The 14,841-nt window shown below is 38.1% G+C and overlaps 2 protein-coding genes and 1 long non-coding RNA gene across 14 annotated transcripts in view; 2 read left to right on the forward strand and 1 right to left on the reverse strand.

The window, feature by feature from the left end:
* Window positions 1–48: 48 nt before the first annotated feature.
* Window positions 49–12,300, reverse strand: MBD4 (methyl-CpG binding domain 4, DNA glycosylase). 2 transcript variants are annotated; one of them, XM_087954643.1, is made up of 7 exons: window positions 11,966–12,300; window positions 8,860–9,692; window positions 6,517–6,591; window positions 5,222–5,356; window positions 3,298–3,447; window positions 758–861; window positions 49–262 (listed from the first exon to the last, which is right to left on the reverse strand). In XM_087954643.1, exons 2-7 carry the CDS (start codon window positions 9,602–9,604, stop codon window positions 182–184), a joined length of 1,290 nt encoding a protein of 429 aa, XP_087810769.1. In that variant the 5' UTR covers window positions 9,605–9,692; window positions 11,966–12,300; the 3' UTR covers window positions 49–181. The 2 variants fall into 2 exon arrangements, with proteins under 2 accessions (XP_087810769.1, XP_087810770.1); XM_087954644.1 differs by lacking the exon at window positions 5,222–5,356 and having other exon boundaries at window positions 11,966–12,147.
* Window positions 4,943–7,610, forward strand: LOC148132008 (uncharacterized). The gene is made up of 3 exons (XR_015747494.1): window positions 4,943–5,045; window positions 6,716–6,770; window positions 7,505–7,610. It is a non-coding gene; the product is annotated as an uncharacterized LOC148132008 (long non-coding RNA).
* The window catches only part of IFT122 (intraflagellar transport 122), a 67,819-nt gene continuing 65,262 nt past the window's right edge, over window positions 12,285–14,841 (forward strand). For 4 of the 11 annotated variants that reach the window (XM_087954632.1, XM_087954636.1, XM_087954640.1 and 1 more), the window contains exons 1-2: window positions 12,286–12,570; window positions 13,724–13,790. In XM_087954632.1, the coding sequence (XP_087810758.1) occupies window positions 12,401–12,570; window positions 13,724–13,790 (237 nt within the window). In that variant the 5' untranslated portion in view covers window positions 12,286–12,400. Of the gene's footprint in view, window positions 12,571–13,723; window positions 13,791–14,841 lie in introns of all 11 variants that reach the window. The other 7 variants (XM_087954634.1, XM_087954638.1, XM_087954637.1 and 4 more) reach the window with 5 other exon arrangements.

Below are 14,841 nucleotides of genomic sequence, written 5' to 3' on the forward strand. Positions count from 1 at the left end.
GTAAACAAACTTTAGTATTTAAAATTTCCATGATCAAAGGAGTGAAAATGAGAAATAGAATAAAATTTAATAAATTCTGAACAGGCATATAAAAGGAACACATATTTATAGTTAATCAAGTGGGATAGGAGAAAAAGCAGTTTAAAAAATGAGAAAGGGGTTGCCAAGAGATTATAGAGAGCTAATGATTAAGATTTAATTTGTCATGATTTTCCCACAGCCAGGAATGATAAATGTTCAATTTGTGGTCTTGTGGCTGTACCTGAAAGAGAAATGAACATGTTTTGGCCTCATCAGTACATCAGTGATCTAATGTCATCCATAAGCCATTTTGCACATTTTATTGTATTTATTTTATTTGCTGAAGTATAAAAATTTCCCCTCTATCACAGAGCAAAAGTGATTATTAGCACAAGACCTCTCAGATAAATATGAGAAAAGTATGGAGGGTCCTGTTTTATTTCTTAGGTTGTGATATTAAAAATACTTTGCAAAGCTATTGATTGTTATATTTTAAGACACAATAAGGACAAAATGCAAAAAGGATATTCAAGTCTTAAATAACATTTTGTTATTTTCTGAAGTTCTAATTCATATGAACCATGTATCTAGCTGTAATTATAACTTTTGTATTATTTCTAGGTTACAGATTACTGTAATTAATATTACTGTAAGTAATATTAATATTGTTATAATATTAATATTGCTGAAATTAATATTAGGCTCTCAATGATTTTCATTAAAAAGCATCTATTACCTCTTTCCATTCATTCACACAGAAAATTCTGTAAGAATCATTTCCATATTTTCCAATTCCATGTAATTCAATTGGATATTTCCACTGTTTAACCAAATATTCATCTAAGGAACAAAAGAAATAGTCATAATAAAAAGCTGGACTAAATTCTATTAGTTTTAAGTTTATGAAAAATAACTTATGACTTCAAGAATAATTGCTCATTTATAAAAATGCAAATTACAAGAAATCAAAACTTGATAAATTAAGTTATGAGCTTGTTGTACTATCTAGTACCTAACAAAAATAGAATACTAATAAATAACATAAATGGCATTTCACTTCTATGTTCAAACAATTTCACAGTAAGTCCAAAAATGACATATTACTAAAATATTCCAATGCCAAACTCTCCAAACTGTTTTAACAATGGCAAAAAAATCAAATTTAAAAGTATCAGTACATAAATTAAACAAAAAACACGAAAAAGCTCATGAATAGAGATTATACAGATTGTGTATACATGTGTTTTGGATCACAACAGGTACTAAATGGTAATGACTTCAAATATATGGAATAAATTTCCACTTCATGTCTCAATCATGAATGTATTAAGAGGTCTTTGGCAAATTATCCTTCCTCAGTTTTGGTCTTCCAACCACAATAAATAAAAATACTGATATATTGGAGAGTTTCCGGTTTGTCGGCCGCGGCGGTAGGGATTCGCGAAGCTGCGCGATCCTGCCGCGCTAGCCGTTTTGGGGCTCCGATCCGGACGGGTGCGGAGCAAGGCTGCCCTGCAGGGTAGCTGAAGGTAAGGGGATCCGGAGGAAGGGTCTGGGGTGTTGCAGACCCCCTCCCTGGCCGGCAGAACCCCCTTTTACCAGGGCGGTGCAGCGGCGGTCCGTAATGGCCGCCACAAAGAAGTCTGCAGCCGGGCAAGTATGCGCAGGAGGAAGAAGAAAGTTATTAAAAGTGAAAGTTCTTCTTGGTCGACCCAGGGCTTTGAGATTTATCTAATTTAATTCCTGGAAAAGATGGTTTTTGATGATTTTTTCCACAAGAGAAAAAAAAGCGGCAATTTTGAGGTGCTGAAAGGAAAGTTTACTCTCCCTCCCGACGGAATTAAGCCAGAAGGGAGAGGACAAAGAAAATATATAAATCTGGATCTTGTTGGAGGAGATGCCTTGAAGATTTGAGGACAGAAACATAATTTTAATAAGGCTTTAAAATATAGATCTGGACTCTCTTTTTTTTTGTTTGATACCACCCCTGGAAGAGGAAGGGGGAATTTTGGCTTGCTTGGATTTATTGAGGATTGTGGACTTTGGGATTGTTTTACCTTTCTCTCGGAATATTTGGTTGGTGTAAGAAGAAAGAGGAATAAAGAAAAGAAAAGATTTATTTATAATGGCTTTTCCTTTTGAGGACCTGAGGGATGAATATGAGCAAACAAAAGCAGCCTGCAAAGATGGTATGGAAAAAGCTTTTCTATTTCTAGAAATGGCACTGGTTAATTACCAACAGACAATGAAACAGATGGAAACAGAAGAACAACAAGAAAAGACGAAGACGCCATCTTTATTGAATCCCAAAATTTATCTAAGAAAGAAGGAAGGAAGAGAGCAAGGAAAATGAAGGACTTAAGATCTAAAAAAACATTTGAGAAAGAGAAAAATATGATGCAAAGTAAATATAATGATAGCAAACAAGAGAAAAAGGAACACAACAGAGAAGGGATCCCAGCAAGGCAGAGGTTAGAAGAAGAAGGGGGTAGGAAGATTTGGTGGGGAAGAAAGAAAGGGGAAAGGCGGAGAAAAGCCTCAAAGTTTTAAAATTGGATGGGAGAAGAGGAATTTTTTTAGGGACAAAGGATGAAATATAAACTTCTGTAAGAAAGATTCTGCTAGGTACAGAAGATGGTATTGTAACATTTATATTTGAAATAGTAAATTAGAATGGTTTAAGATTTAATAAGAAATTAAAATGTTGAAGTCTTTAATAATGATTGATTTTTAAAATGTAATAAAATATTGAAGGAAAGGAGGATACAATGTATTTAAACATTTTTGGTGGATAGAATGTACCAAGCAGAACCGAATTGGGTATTTGTTATGTTGAATGTTAATTTTACTAACTTAGGGGAGGATAGAAAGGCATCATACTCTGATTAGTGATTTCAGGAGAAATTCTTTTTATTATAAGAAGAGATAGAGGGATAATGAATGGGCAAAGATATGAATATAATGATTTAATTAAGATGGATTAAATAAGATAGAATTGTGAAGAGTGAAATGCGCTGCCCATACAAAGAGAGGTAACTGGGGCCAAAGGTACTTTACTAAAAGATTTTTTATATGTTTGTTTGTGTTTGTTTGTGTTTTATGAGAATATTGGGGAAATTTCTGTAGAAAGACAGGAAAAGATTTAAATATGTAATGATTTGTTTGTTGTTGAAATTAATAAAACTTGTTTAAAAAAAAATACTGATATATTATAGAGCTGTATCAAGGTTTTAAGAGATAATATACATGAAACATATGAAATATTGTAGCTATTACCTGAAAATTTGACAATGGTCTTTGCTCTGAGTTCATATAGGCCAAGAGGTTTAAGCAATTCTGACATTTCTTTCCAATTGGCAGTTCTTACTACTTTTGGTGAAGGATATTTCTTAAAAAATTCCCACAACACAGGGATAGCCATCTTTCCTAGACAAAAATAAGAAACTGTGAATAACAACATCTGCACTGAATTTGCAAAGCTGGCTGCAATTTCCCAGACAGATTTTTCTGCACAAAAGTAACTTGGCGCAAACCTATTGAGAGTTTTTAGGATACTGATATACACTGCTCAAAAAAATAAAGAGAACACAAAAATAAGACATCCTAGATCTGAATGAATGAAATATTCTTATTAAATACTTTGTTCATTACATAGTTGAATGTGCTGACAACAAAATCACACAAAAATTATCAATGGAAATCAAATTTAGCAACCCATGGCGGTCTGGATTTGGAGTTACACTCAAAATTACAGCGTAAAAAAACACTACAGGCTGTTCCAACTTTGATGTAAAACAAGTCATAATGAGGCTCAGTAGTGTGTGTGTGGCTTCCACATGCCTGTATGACCTCCCTACAACGCTTGGGCGTGCTCCTGATGAGGTGGCGGATGGTCTCCTGAGGGATCTCCTCCCACACCTGGACTAAAGCATCCCCTAACTCCTGGACAGTCTGTGGTGCAACGTGGCGTTGGTGGATGGAGCGAGACATGATGTCCCAGATGTGCTCAATTGGATTCAGGTCTGGGGAACGGGCGGGCCAGTCCATAGCATCAATGCCTTCGTCTTGCAGGAACTGCTGACACACTCCAGCCACATGAGGTCTAGCATTGTCTCGCATTAGGAGGAACCCAGGGCCAACCGCACCAGGATATGGTCTCATAAGCGCTCCTGATGCTGGGTTGTTGCCCTCCTACGGCCTCCTCCACATATCCTGGCCTGTCTCCTGGTAGCACCTCCATGCTCTGGACACTGCTGACAGACACAGCAAGCCTTCTTGCCACAGCTCGCATTGATGTGCCATCCTGGATGAGCTGCACTACCTGAGCCACTTGTGTGGGTTGTAGACTCCGTCTCATGCTACCACTAGAGTGAAAGCAGCGCCAGCATTCAAAAGTGACCAAACCATCAGCCAGAAAGCATAGGAACTGAGAAGTGGTCTGTGGTTGCCACCTGCAGAACAGCTCCTTTATTGGGGATATCTTGCTAATGCCTATACTTTCCACCTGTTGTCTATTCCATTTGCAGAACAGCATGTGACATTGATTGTCAATCAGTGTTGCTACCTAAGTGGACAGTTTGATTTCACAGAAGTGTGACTGACTTGGAGTTACATTGTGTTGTTTAAGTGTTCCCTTTATTTTTGTGAGCAGTGTATTACAACTTAAGTACAGGATTCACATTTCCTACATGTAAGTAATTTCAGTGACAGAAAATCGGTGTTGTGTGAGGCAGCCCTATGGTTTATATTGTCAGTATGGTCATAACTTCATCAGCTGATTTTTAAACTATATATGTATATGAGCCAACCAAACTTGCATGATATATTGAGCAAATGTTACTACTGAATCTCTACCATTTTAGTAGCATTAATTCACTTTGCATAATTTAGGTTGAATATTGTCCTCTTTCTGGATCTCCTTACCAGCTGGATGACAGCCTCTTTCTTAGGGAGAAAATCCACATTCACTAGCAATACATCAAATCATAATTTGGATAAAACCACTTACATGCAATGACAAGTAAGTAAACTAAACTAAACTAAATAGCACTTTATAGCCTGATTAGCATTCCCTGGGAAATTTATGTTTTAACTTGTCTGCAAAATGAATTGCACGTGTCCCAACAGCACTGGACTGAACCACAGGAAAGCAATTCCATACATGGGAATTCAAGGTGACCATGATTGGTCTCTTATTTACCTGAGGTTTTATTCAGAAATATAGTTGCAATCAGAAGTTTCCATGAATCGTGAAAAAGTGTTTCCTGAACCAGATTAAAAGGAGAACGAGGTGGAGTCCATTTCCTAAAAGCTTTCCTTCTTGGTGGACTTGGAGCTAAGCATGAATAAAAAAAAGTTACCATAATTTGCTTTTGTTGTCTACAATTACTCCTTCTATAGATACAAAGACAGTTTGGGTTGCTTGGAACCCAGAGAGAGATCAGATGCAGGGGTGGGTTTCTACCGGTTCTGTCCACCTCTGCGGACAGAACTGGTAGCTCTGAAGAGCAGCAGACATAGAACCTGTCTGCTGATGTTTTTGCCCATCCGCCCACTTGGGCTCTTACCTGACCTTTATTTCCTGATTTTTTTCAATTTCAGCTGCCGTGCGAGGCACAGCTGCAGTTAAAAAAGCAGGAAAAAAAGGGCTTTTTGAAAGGCTGCTTCTCTGCACGCAGCATGCTGATGACGATTTACAGGCGCTCGCTGGGAAGCACATCGTAAATCACCGAACCTCGTAAATGACTGGTAGTTAACCCTGTCGGATTCCACCCCTGATCAGATGTATCAAAAATCTGTTTCCTTCTGACAGTGTTTAGATGCTTCTGTTAGACTGGCAATACATGAAGCAAAATATGCTGACAGTGTTATAAACTTCCCTTTTCTCTTGTAAAGGCTGAAATTATGAAGAACTATGGTTAAGTTTGTCTTAATGAGAACAATTAGAGGCTATGGTCTAATCCTCAATCAAATTCAATAGTTTAAATTTTACCTAAATCACAGTTCCCAATTTTTTATTAGTAGAGAATGATCGTTTGTTTAAAATCTAAATAAAACCTTCTGTTCTCACAATTCATGAATAAAAGCCCATGTGCTCATAAGGAAACAATGGTTTTCCATTACATCTGAATCCAATCAATGTAACTCTGACCAAATCTTTTAGAAGGGATGATTCAATACATAGATTACTCCCTTCACTCTATCTTTATTGGAAACCAAACAGCTATTGATATAGTGTAATATATTTAAAATTATTCTATTGTTTATAAATAATCCAAATATTACCCATATTAATTTACTCATAAAGACAATTAAAAGTATTTATACTTATTTCAAGGCATCTCTACTTATATTTTACTATGCAGGTATAAAAACATTTTAATTTGCTTCCATATAAATATGACTACTAACAGACTGCAAACACTATTAGAATTATTTTTTAAAAAATAAGTTTGCTAATTCCACAAATCTTTTTCATATAAAAGATTTTTTTACCTTCTTTGATTAATTTTCTGGAAAAATATGGACTGGTTTTCCGCCTTTCCACTTGGGTTCTTTGAGTACGGCTCTCTAATTGTAGAAAAGCAAAATGAAAAACAAAAGTAATAAATAATGTAAATTTTTACTTATGCCTTTTGTGGACAGAAGATATATATACAGAACAATAATCCCTTCTTTCTGCAATTACAGGTAGTCCTTAACTTATGAAAATTGAGCCCAAACTTTCTGTTAAGTGAGACATTCGTTAAGTGAGCTTTGCTCCATTTTACAATCTTTCTTGCCACAGTTGTTAAGTGAATCACTGCAATTCATAAGTTAGTAACTTGGTTATTAAGTGAATCTAGTTTCTCCATTGACTTTGCTTGTCAGAAGGTTGCAAAAATGTGATCACATGACCTCGGGACACAGCAACAGTCATAAATATGAGCCAATTGCCAAGCATCTGAAGCTTGATAACATGATCATGGGGGTGCTGCAAAGGTTGTAAGTGTGAAAAACGGTCATAAGTCACTTTTTTCAGTGCCATTGTAACTTTGAACGGTCACTAAACGAACTGTTGTAAGTCGAGGACTACCTGTAGTAGTATTGCCTCTTTGATTATCCAGATCTGTTTTTAGGAAGAAGATGTGTTACGTGGAGGTTGTGTGTGTGTGTGTGTGTGTGTGTGTGTGTGTGAGAGAGAGAGAGAGAGAGAGAGAGATGGAATGAATGAGACGTTGTTTTATTTTTCTTCACTCCATGCAAATATACCCAACCTCTAAGGCAGTGATGGTGAACTTTTTTGGCACCAAGTGCCCAAAGCGAAACACTCAAAATGGAACATGCATGTGCCCTGCCCCTCGCGCATGCGCGGCAGTGTGTCAGCTTTGGAAACCATATTCCACGCTGCCACATAGCCTGAGAACTTGGGAGAGGGGTGATTTCAATTGAGTAGTTCTAAGTAGACAAAATAAAATTCTTTTCTTAGTTCAAGGTTATTAAGTGTGGTGCAGCAGAGAAGAAGGACCTTACACTGAGGCAGATCGTGATTGGTCCATGTGATATGATGATGGGAGAAAAAGGGATGGATTGTAGTTTGGGACATGGTGGGAAGTCCAGAAAACTTTAGTTTCAAGATTTCACAGAAGTGCTAGGTGCTACTCCAATAAAGGTACTTTTGAGATTATGCTCGTCTCAGAGTTACTGATTGGAATGGAGTTTTTCTGGAATGCTGGTATTATCTCGAAACTAAAGTTGAAGACCAGCTATGTGGGAGGTGAACGTGCATGCGCAGATAAGCTGTGGTGAGGTACACGTGTCCACAGAGAGGGCTCTGCGTGTCACCTGTGGCATGCGTGCCATAGGTTCACCACCACTGCTCTAAGGAATACAGATAATCCTTAACTTACAATTGTAACTGTGGGCTTAATTATGGTTGTAAGTCCTGCTGGTCATCACATGACCAACTTGACTTTACAATATTTTTTGTGGTGATGGTCATTAAGCAAATATCCAGAGTTATTAAATGAACACTTGTGAACTCAGTGTCTGCAATGGGCAGTTTTTACCAGTAAATAGATGTTTGTGGCAAATAATATTTTAAATGCAAGTGGTTGCTGAGCACCTAAAATGTTATCATGTGATCGCAGGAGGGGTGGCTTTAGAACTTCAAATTCGGATCATACTAATAAAGCTTGACATGGTTGGTCTCTAGGTTACCTTACAGAACAACTCCTGAAGTGGAATCTGCAGTCTATACATTCTGAAAGGATGAGTGGTTGTTTAGGGTCCCATCCTCACAAGGGATCAAAGCAGTGGTGGTATTCGACCGGTTCTGGAGAGCCGGTAGCAGCGATGAGCAGTGGAGACCGAACCAGTTCTCTTCGCTGCTCTGTGTTTGGCCCACCCACCCGCCGGGCTCACTTTTATGGCCAGAATTCAAAGCGCAGCTGCTTTGCGTGGGGCAAAATAGCGCCGTGCGGCAGCTGCTACAGCGACCAGCATCGTGCAGGCTTGCAGGAGGCAAGTTAGAATGCCTCTGCGCCTGCGCAAAGTGTGTGTTTGGCACGCGCGTGCACGCAAAGTATGCACACGCGCAAAGCATGGCCACCAAGCCACGCCCACCGAACTGATGGCAACTTTAGTTGAATACCACCACTGGATCAAAGGGACACTGACCTAAATTTAATCTTTTTCTGAAGTACCCCTCCACCCTTTGGAACAACTTCTGCTTTTTCTCCAGAGATGCAGCAAGCATTACCTTTACTGGCTTTTTAAAAATTTGTAAATCAATCCACTTAGAGGGTAGGTAATATAGACATTCTTGAAAATAAATAAATACAGTACATAAACATATACCTTTGGCTGATGTAAAAGGTTTCTCTTGGCACATCTGGGAAACATCCACAGTGGAAGCCTTCTGTTCACTTTCACTCTCTGAAGCCATTAAGTTTCTTTGCATTTCTCCTCCTGAAAGGGTTTTATTAGCAGCTGCAGTGATTCTGCTGCAAGAACTCTCAGTACATTTTAATATTTCCGTGCTTGTTTGGTGTTCTAAGAACGGTTCAATCTGTTTATCATTCTGTTTTGTTTTTGGTTCAAACAACAGTTCATCCTTAAAACATATTTTTCTTTTCCTTGAGCTTCTTCGGCATACTTTGTTTTCACTGGAATCACTATTAAGCACACACATTTTGTTCTTACATATGGCACGTTTACTGCTTTGTGCCTGTTTTTTACACGCTGATAGACTCTGTATTTTGTTTTGTCCACCAATGACATTCCTTATTTCAGAAGACTTTTTAGATTTTCTGATTTGAATCTTTCTTCGAATAGTGTCGTTTTCATCACTTTTGAAAAAACAGTCCTTAGAAATATCTCCAGTACTGGGCCCATCCTGCAAACAGATAGCAGGAATTTCTGGTTCTTTAGCATTGGATTGAAGTTCCAAGTTACTTTCTAAAAAAGATTTACAATCTCCTACACTGTTTCCTAATCTAGGGAGTGAAACTGGACTCCTAGAAATGCAACTCTCAATGTCTGTGCCTGCATTTCTGGAAGAAGATCTTTTGGTTCTTAACCGTGTATTCCTCTGAACGGCCATAGTAAAATAAAAAACCTCTGCTTTAAGAATGCTGTCTTTTCCTCTTTAAAGTAATTCAAAAGATCACGTTTAGATCTGAACTTGAGTCCTGGAGCATTGAGAGAAAAACAGCACAATCAATAAATTAAGTTCATAATTGGGGGGAAAAATTATGTATGTAAACAAAAACAATCTAAGCATCATTGCATATGCAATCTTTTCTCTTACATTGTATTTATTTTATTGCAATTTCTTTGATTGTTATGAGAGTTGGTGAGTCAGGAGGCATACAATAATCATAGTCATTATGGAAAAATAATATGATAAACTACCATTTTGGAAAGAAAAATCAAAACAGTAATACTATAACAATTTATAAACACATTTGCCAAATAGTACAGATTCCAGGGAAGTAGCCTTGAGAACCACAACTAAAAGGTAAATTGTGCAATGTATAATTATACATTTTATAATTATATTTATAATATTACTACATAGTATTATAAGGGTCTTGAGCAAGGGCTGGTCTAGAACAGGGGTGTCAAACTCGCAACGACACCTGTCATCATCACATGACATATTGCCACTTTTTTGTTTGCTAAAATAGGGGTGGGCGTGGCCATTGTGTGATGCATCCAAAGCGAGTTTGACACCCCTAGACTAGAAGATCTTCAAGGCCCCTTCCAATTCTACTGATGATGATATACAGAGTTTATAAAATAGTCTGAACTTCACCAGGTGAACACAGTATCAAGTATTAAGCACATTTTGTAAACAATCACAGGAAATGGTGTATTTGAGAATATTATATTTGTGAGTATATTATGAGCAGAGAGTGGAACATCTTAATATTCCTGAAATACCTTAAGCAGCATTAGGTTTTTTTTATATATAAAGTACATAGTTTTTGGCAAAAAGTATCGTATCATTGAGTGTTTTCCCTATACTGCAACAAGCTGTATCAAAAGTAGAAATGCAAAGACAGAGACAACAATATATTTTCCTGCAGTTCTACCAGTTTGTCTTTGCTTTATTGTATTCTCCCATTCTTCTGGAACTGTGTGACGGTAGACTGGAAAGTCTAAAGATGATGACCCTTACTACCCATTACACGTCACTGGACTTTCAGTGTTGGCTTCAGGGTCTTCTTTCCTGGGGCCAAAGCTTTCTTCTAGAACAGTTATAAGTAATTCTCTTTGCTTCTTTGATCTTTGGTTGTGTATCACTTACAGTACATATCACTGTCAATAAACAGGACCAATTTTTGTAAGCCACTCTTTTGTACAGAATCTTTTTTAACCTTATTATAATTTAAAACGTTTTTTCTGCATTTCTTTCAACCGATCCTCTTCTACCTTCCTTTTTTTCCCCCTATTCCAAGTGAAAGCACTCACTGATGATGAACCTGCATTGTCACTTATACATAGCTTTAGTTCCAAACATTTGTCAATATTTTGATATGGGAGCCATAGAAAATTTATACAATGATATTCTGATCTAGTTTTATTATCTCAGTGTTTCCCATCCTGGATGCCTCCATGATGGGTGGACTTCAACTCCCAAAATTCCTCTACCAATGTGGCCTTTGTTGAAAGCTCTAGGAGTTGAAATTCAGATATAGAAGTTGCCAGGATGAAGAAACATTGTTCTAAGAAATTCAAGGTCTTGTTATAAGGTCTTTCCTATCATTTAACAATCCTGCTAAGGTTGGACTGAAAGCAAATTAATAGCTTAAAATTGCACCATGAACTTCATGGCCAAGCACTTTAATTTGTATTCTTTACTCCTGTACAACTAACTACCTTATTGAGTTTTGGTCAGATCCATCTAATTACAGTAATGCAATTTCTACTTTCATAAGGCAAGCAACTATACTTCTATCTTCTAGGAATTTGCATCTTCAAACACAAATTTAGAAATACGGCTCAATTCTTTGCATGTCTGCTACCAGAAAAAAATACTTTGTTGAATGGGTCTTTTACAAAAATAATTGCTAATTTTATACTTGCTGCCGTACCAGAGCACTTTTCCCATGCTGCAGCTTCAGTTTTCTTCTTACCTTTTGGGAAATCGAGAGATACTTTGCAGAACAAACAGGCGCTGCCTGTTATCAATGCAAAACTGAGCACCGCAGACCAACAACTAATCTATTAAATAAGAGTTTTCAATCCCAAAACGATGTGAGAAAACGGAGACCACCATCCTACCATACATGGTGCGCTGGGAAACTTAACACGCATCATTGTCAAACTCAATCGACAAAACGCAAAGAGGTTTCACTTCTATTATGACATCACTGAGACCAAATCAATAGAATAAGCCGATTGCTATAGTAATATTTTCCATCTCTTCTCGGTTTCCTCTAGTGGAAAAACTCCTTACCTGATCTCATAGAGATCTTTCTCTTCCCATTCTAACACCACGACTGACCTCCCGCAGAAGGCGCCAATTCTTATTATATGCGTCTATCTTCATTGAACGCATGCGCACTTTAAACTCTTACAACCTCGTCCCGGAAAACAGAAGAGTCCTTTCCTAGGAAGGGCAAAGTAGGAAAAAAAAAAAAAACCACACACCACAGCTTCGATTGACCACGCCCCCCGATGACGCAAGCGCACTTTCGATATCGTCTCCGCCTCTTTTCGCGGCACTAACTTTCCCCACTCTTCCGCGGGATATTGGAAACAGTAATACAGTAAAATCTGAAAAGGCTCGGCGAAGAACTGAAGACATGCGCGGACGACGCTACGGGGGGCTGATTGCGCTTGCGCACGGGGCATTTCTTGGACCTTCGCAGGCGTTTAAAGAGGAGTGCGCATGCGTGTTGCCTTGGGAGGCCGGCTGGCGTCCTGCGTCAATAAATACAAACAAACAAACAAAAAAAACCTCCCCAAAAGAGTGAGAGAGTTGGGTGCCGGCGAGGGCGATGCACCTGAAGGGGACGACATGCGAGCTGCGTTGACTTGGAGGGATAAGGTCGAGCAGTGGTAAGAGACGGTCCGCTCTCCGAAACGGGGCTGGGGAGGATAACGGGGAAGAGAGCTGCATTTAGCAGGAGGAGGGACTCTTGAGAAGGACCGCTACTACCATGTGCTCTTTTCACCTCTCTATTCTGCTATGGCTTATTTTAAATAACTCCAATATAAATGCATTTATTAAATTAACATAAGTTAATGAAATAAGAGAAGGTAGGTAGGTAGGTAAGTAGGTAGATACAGGTAGGTAGGTAGGTGGATAGATATATAAAATTAAAAAAAACTCGGGTCTGAACTGTGGAGTCCTTGGTGCTCTCTGAGCTTAGTTGTTTGCTTAGTTGATGTTTCGTGACCCAACTAGATAACTTCATCAGTGTGTGTGAGTGTGGGGCTTGCTCCCTGTTTGTATACAGTAGCTTAAATAATAAGGTATGCCTCTCCCGTTTTTGTCTTATGTAATCCCAAATGTGTTACATAATAAATGGCTGGGAATCTCAAGATCTTTCTGAGGTAAAAATGGAACAAATACAGGTAGTCCTCGAGGTACAACAATTCATTTGGTGACTGTTCAAAGTTACAACAGCACTGAAAAAAAAATGACGGCTGGTTTTTTACAGTTACAACCTTTGAAACATCCCCATGATCATGGGATCAAAACTGCTTGGCCACTGGTTCATGCTTTTGTCTGCTGCTCTGTTTGACCATTGCTCTGTCCCAAGGTGGCGTGATCAACTTTTGCGACCTTCTGACAAACTAAATCAATGGGGAAGCCAGGTTCACTTAACAATGGGTTACTTATCAACTACAATGATTCATTTAACAACTGTAGCAAGAAAGGTTGTAAAATGTGCCAAAACTCACTTAACAAATATCTCACTTAACCACAGAAATGTTGGGCTCAACTGTGGTCATAAATCGAGGACTACCTGTATACTAATCCACAATTTTCTTAAAACAGAAGAATAATTTAGTTGTACAACACTAAAATATGTCTAATAATTTGGCCACAACAATTGTTGGTTCCACACAGTATCCTAAACTAAAACCAACTGAGCCACATTGATACATTATACAACTGTTTTGTAGACTACTGACCTATCTCATAAAAATAACTAATAAGTAGATAAAAGAACTTGCCTTTTAACAGCATTCTTTGTTTTCACAGTATCTACGACCTTGCCTTTAAGCCTGATGGAACACAACTAATAATTGCATCTGGAAACAGATTACTGGTATGAGGTTTTTAAAAATACAATATCTGGCCTAAAAGAGATTTCAATTAGAAAAATTATTTGAAATGGTGTTAATACTTAAACAGAATATTATCCCAGGATTATAAACTTGTTTGGGAGGTGGGGATAGGGAGGTAGTTTACTTGAGAGTAGTGGAGAGACATTAGAAAATACCTTAGAAAAGGTGGATTATTTGAATGCTAAATTCAGACATCAATAAAGGAGAATATTTGAGGCTTAGAGTTGACATGAGGGATCCTTGGTGCTTCCTTGTTTTCTTTCAGATGTTTCATTATCCAAACTAGGTAACATCATTGGTGCTAGTCCACTAGCACTGATGATGTTACCAATTTTGGGTTATGAAATGTCTGTCAGAAAACAAGCTGATGGGGCACCAAAGTCTCCTCATGAATTCAGTCAGAATTCAGGCCTAGGCATGCAACGAAGATGGCATTGATTGTGCTAGTGGGTTACTTCTGAAGTGATTTGGTAAGGGAATTGTCCCTTTCTCAGTTTGCTACACTTGGAGATTGGAGTCATTGTTCTATAGTAGTAGTCCTTTTTAGCAGGTGGTTTCAGTTAGTAGTTATAGGGGAGGTGAGATCAGCCCAGTAAACATTTGGTGATGGGGTGCTACAGGGCTTCATTATCTTTCTGTTTGTTGAACATCTATATGCAGCCATTGAGACAAGTGATCAGTCAATTCAGGATGTAGTGTCCTCAACATACTGATAACTTTTCCATTGCTATCCTGGGATACCCCAGGCCATGATATGGAAATCTTGTCCTGATGTCTAAAGGCTGTTAGGAACTGAATGAGACAAAATGGACTGATGGAAAAGCCAGGCAAGATACTATTGGTTTGTTCAGGTTTCTGTTTGTTTCCAGTGTTGTATCTCAAGTGGGAGATGCTATCCCTCAAGAAGTAAATATGTAAACTGGGAAGCCTCCTGATATATGGCAACTGCTAGGTGGGTAAATGGATACCTTCAATGTGCTTCACATGGGGCTGTTTTTGAAGATTTCTGGAAGCTAGAAATTGTATTTTGAT

Source organism: Notechis scutatus, chromosome 2 (assembly GCF_049901735.1).
Source record: "Notechis scutatus isolate UNSWTSFEM ecotype Mainland chromosome 2, rNotScu1.2, whole genome shotgun sequence".
Lineage (NCBI taxonomy): Eukaryota > Metazoa > Chordata > Lepidosauria > Squamata > Elapidae > Notechis > Notechis scutatus.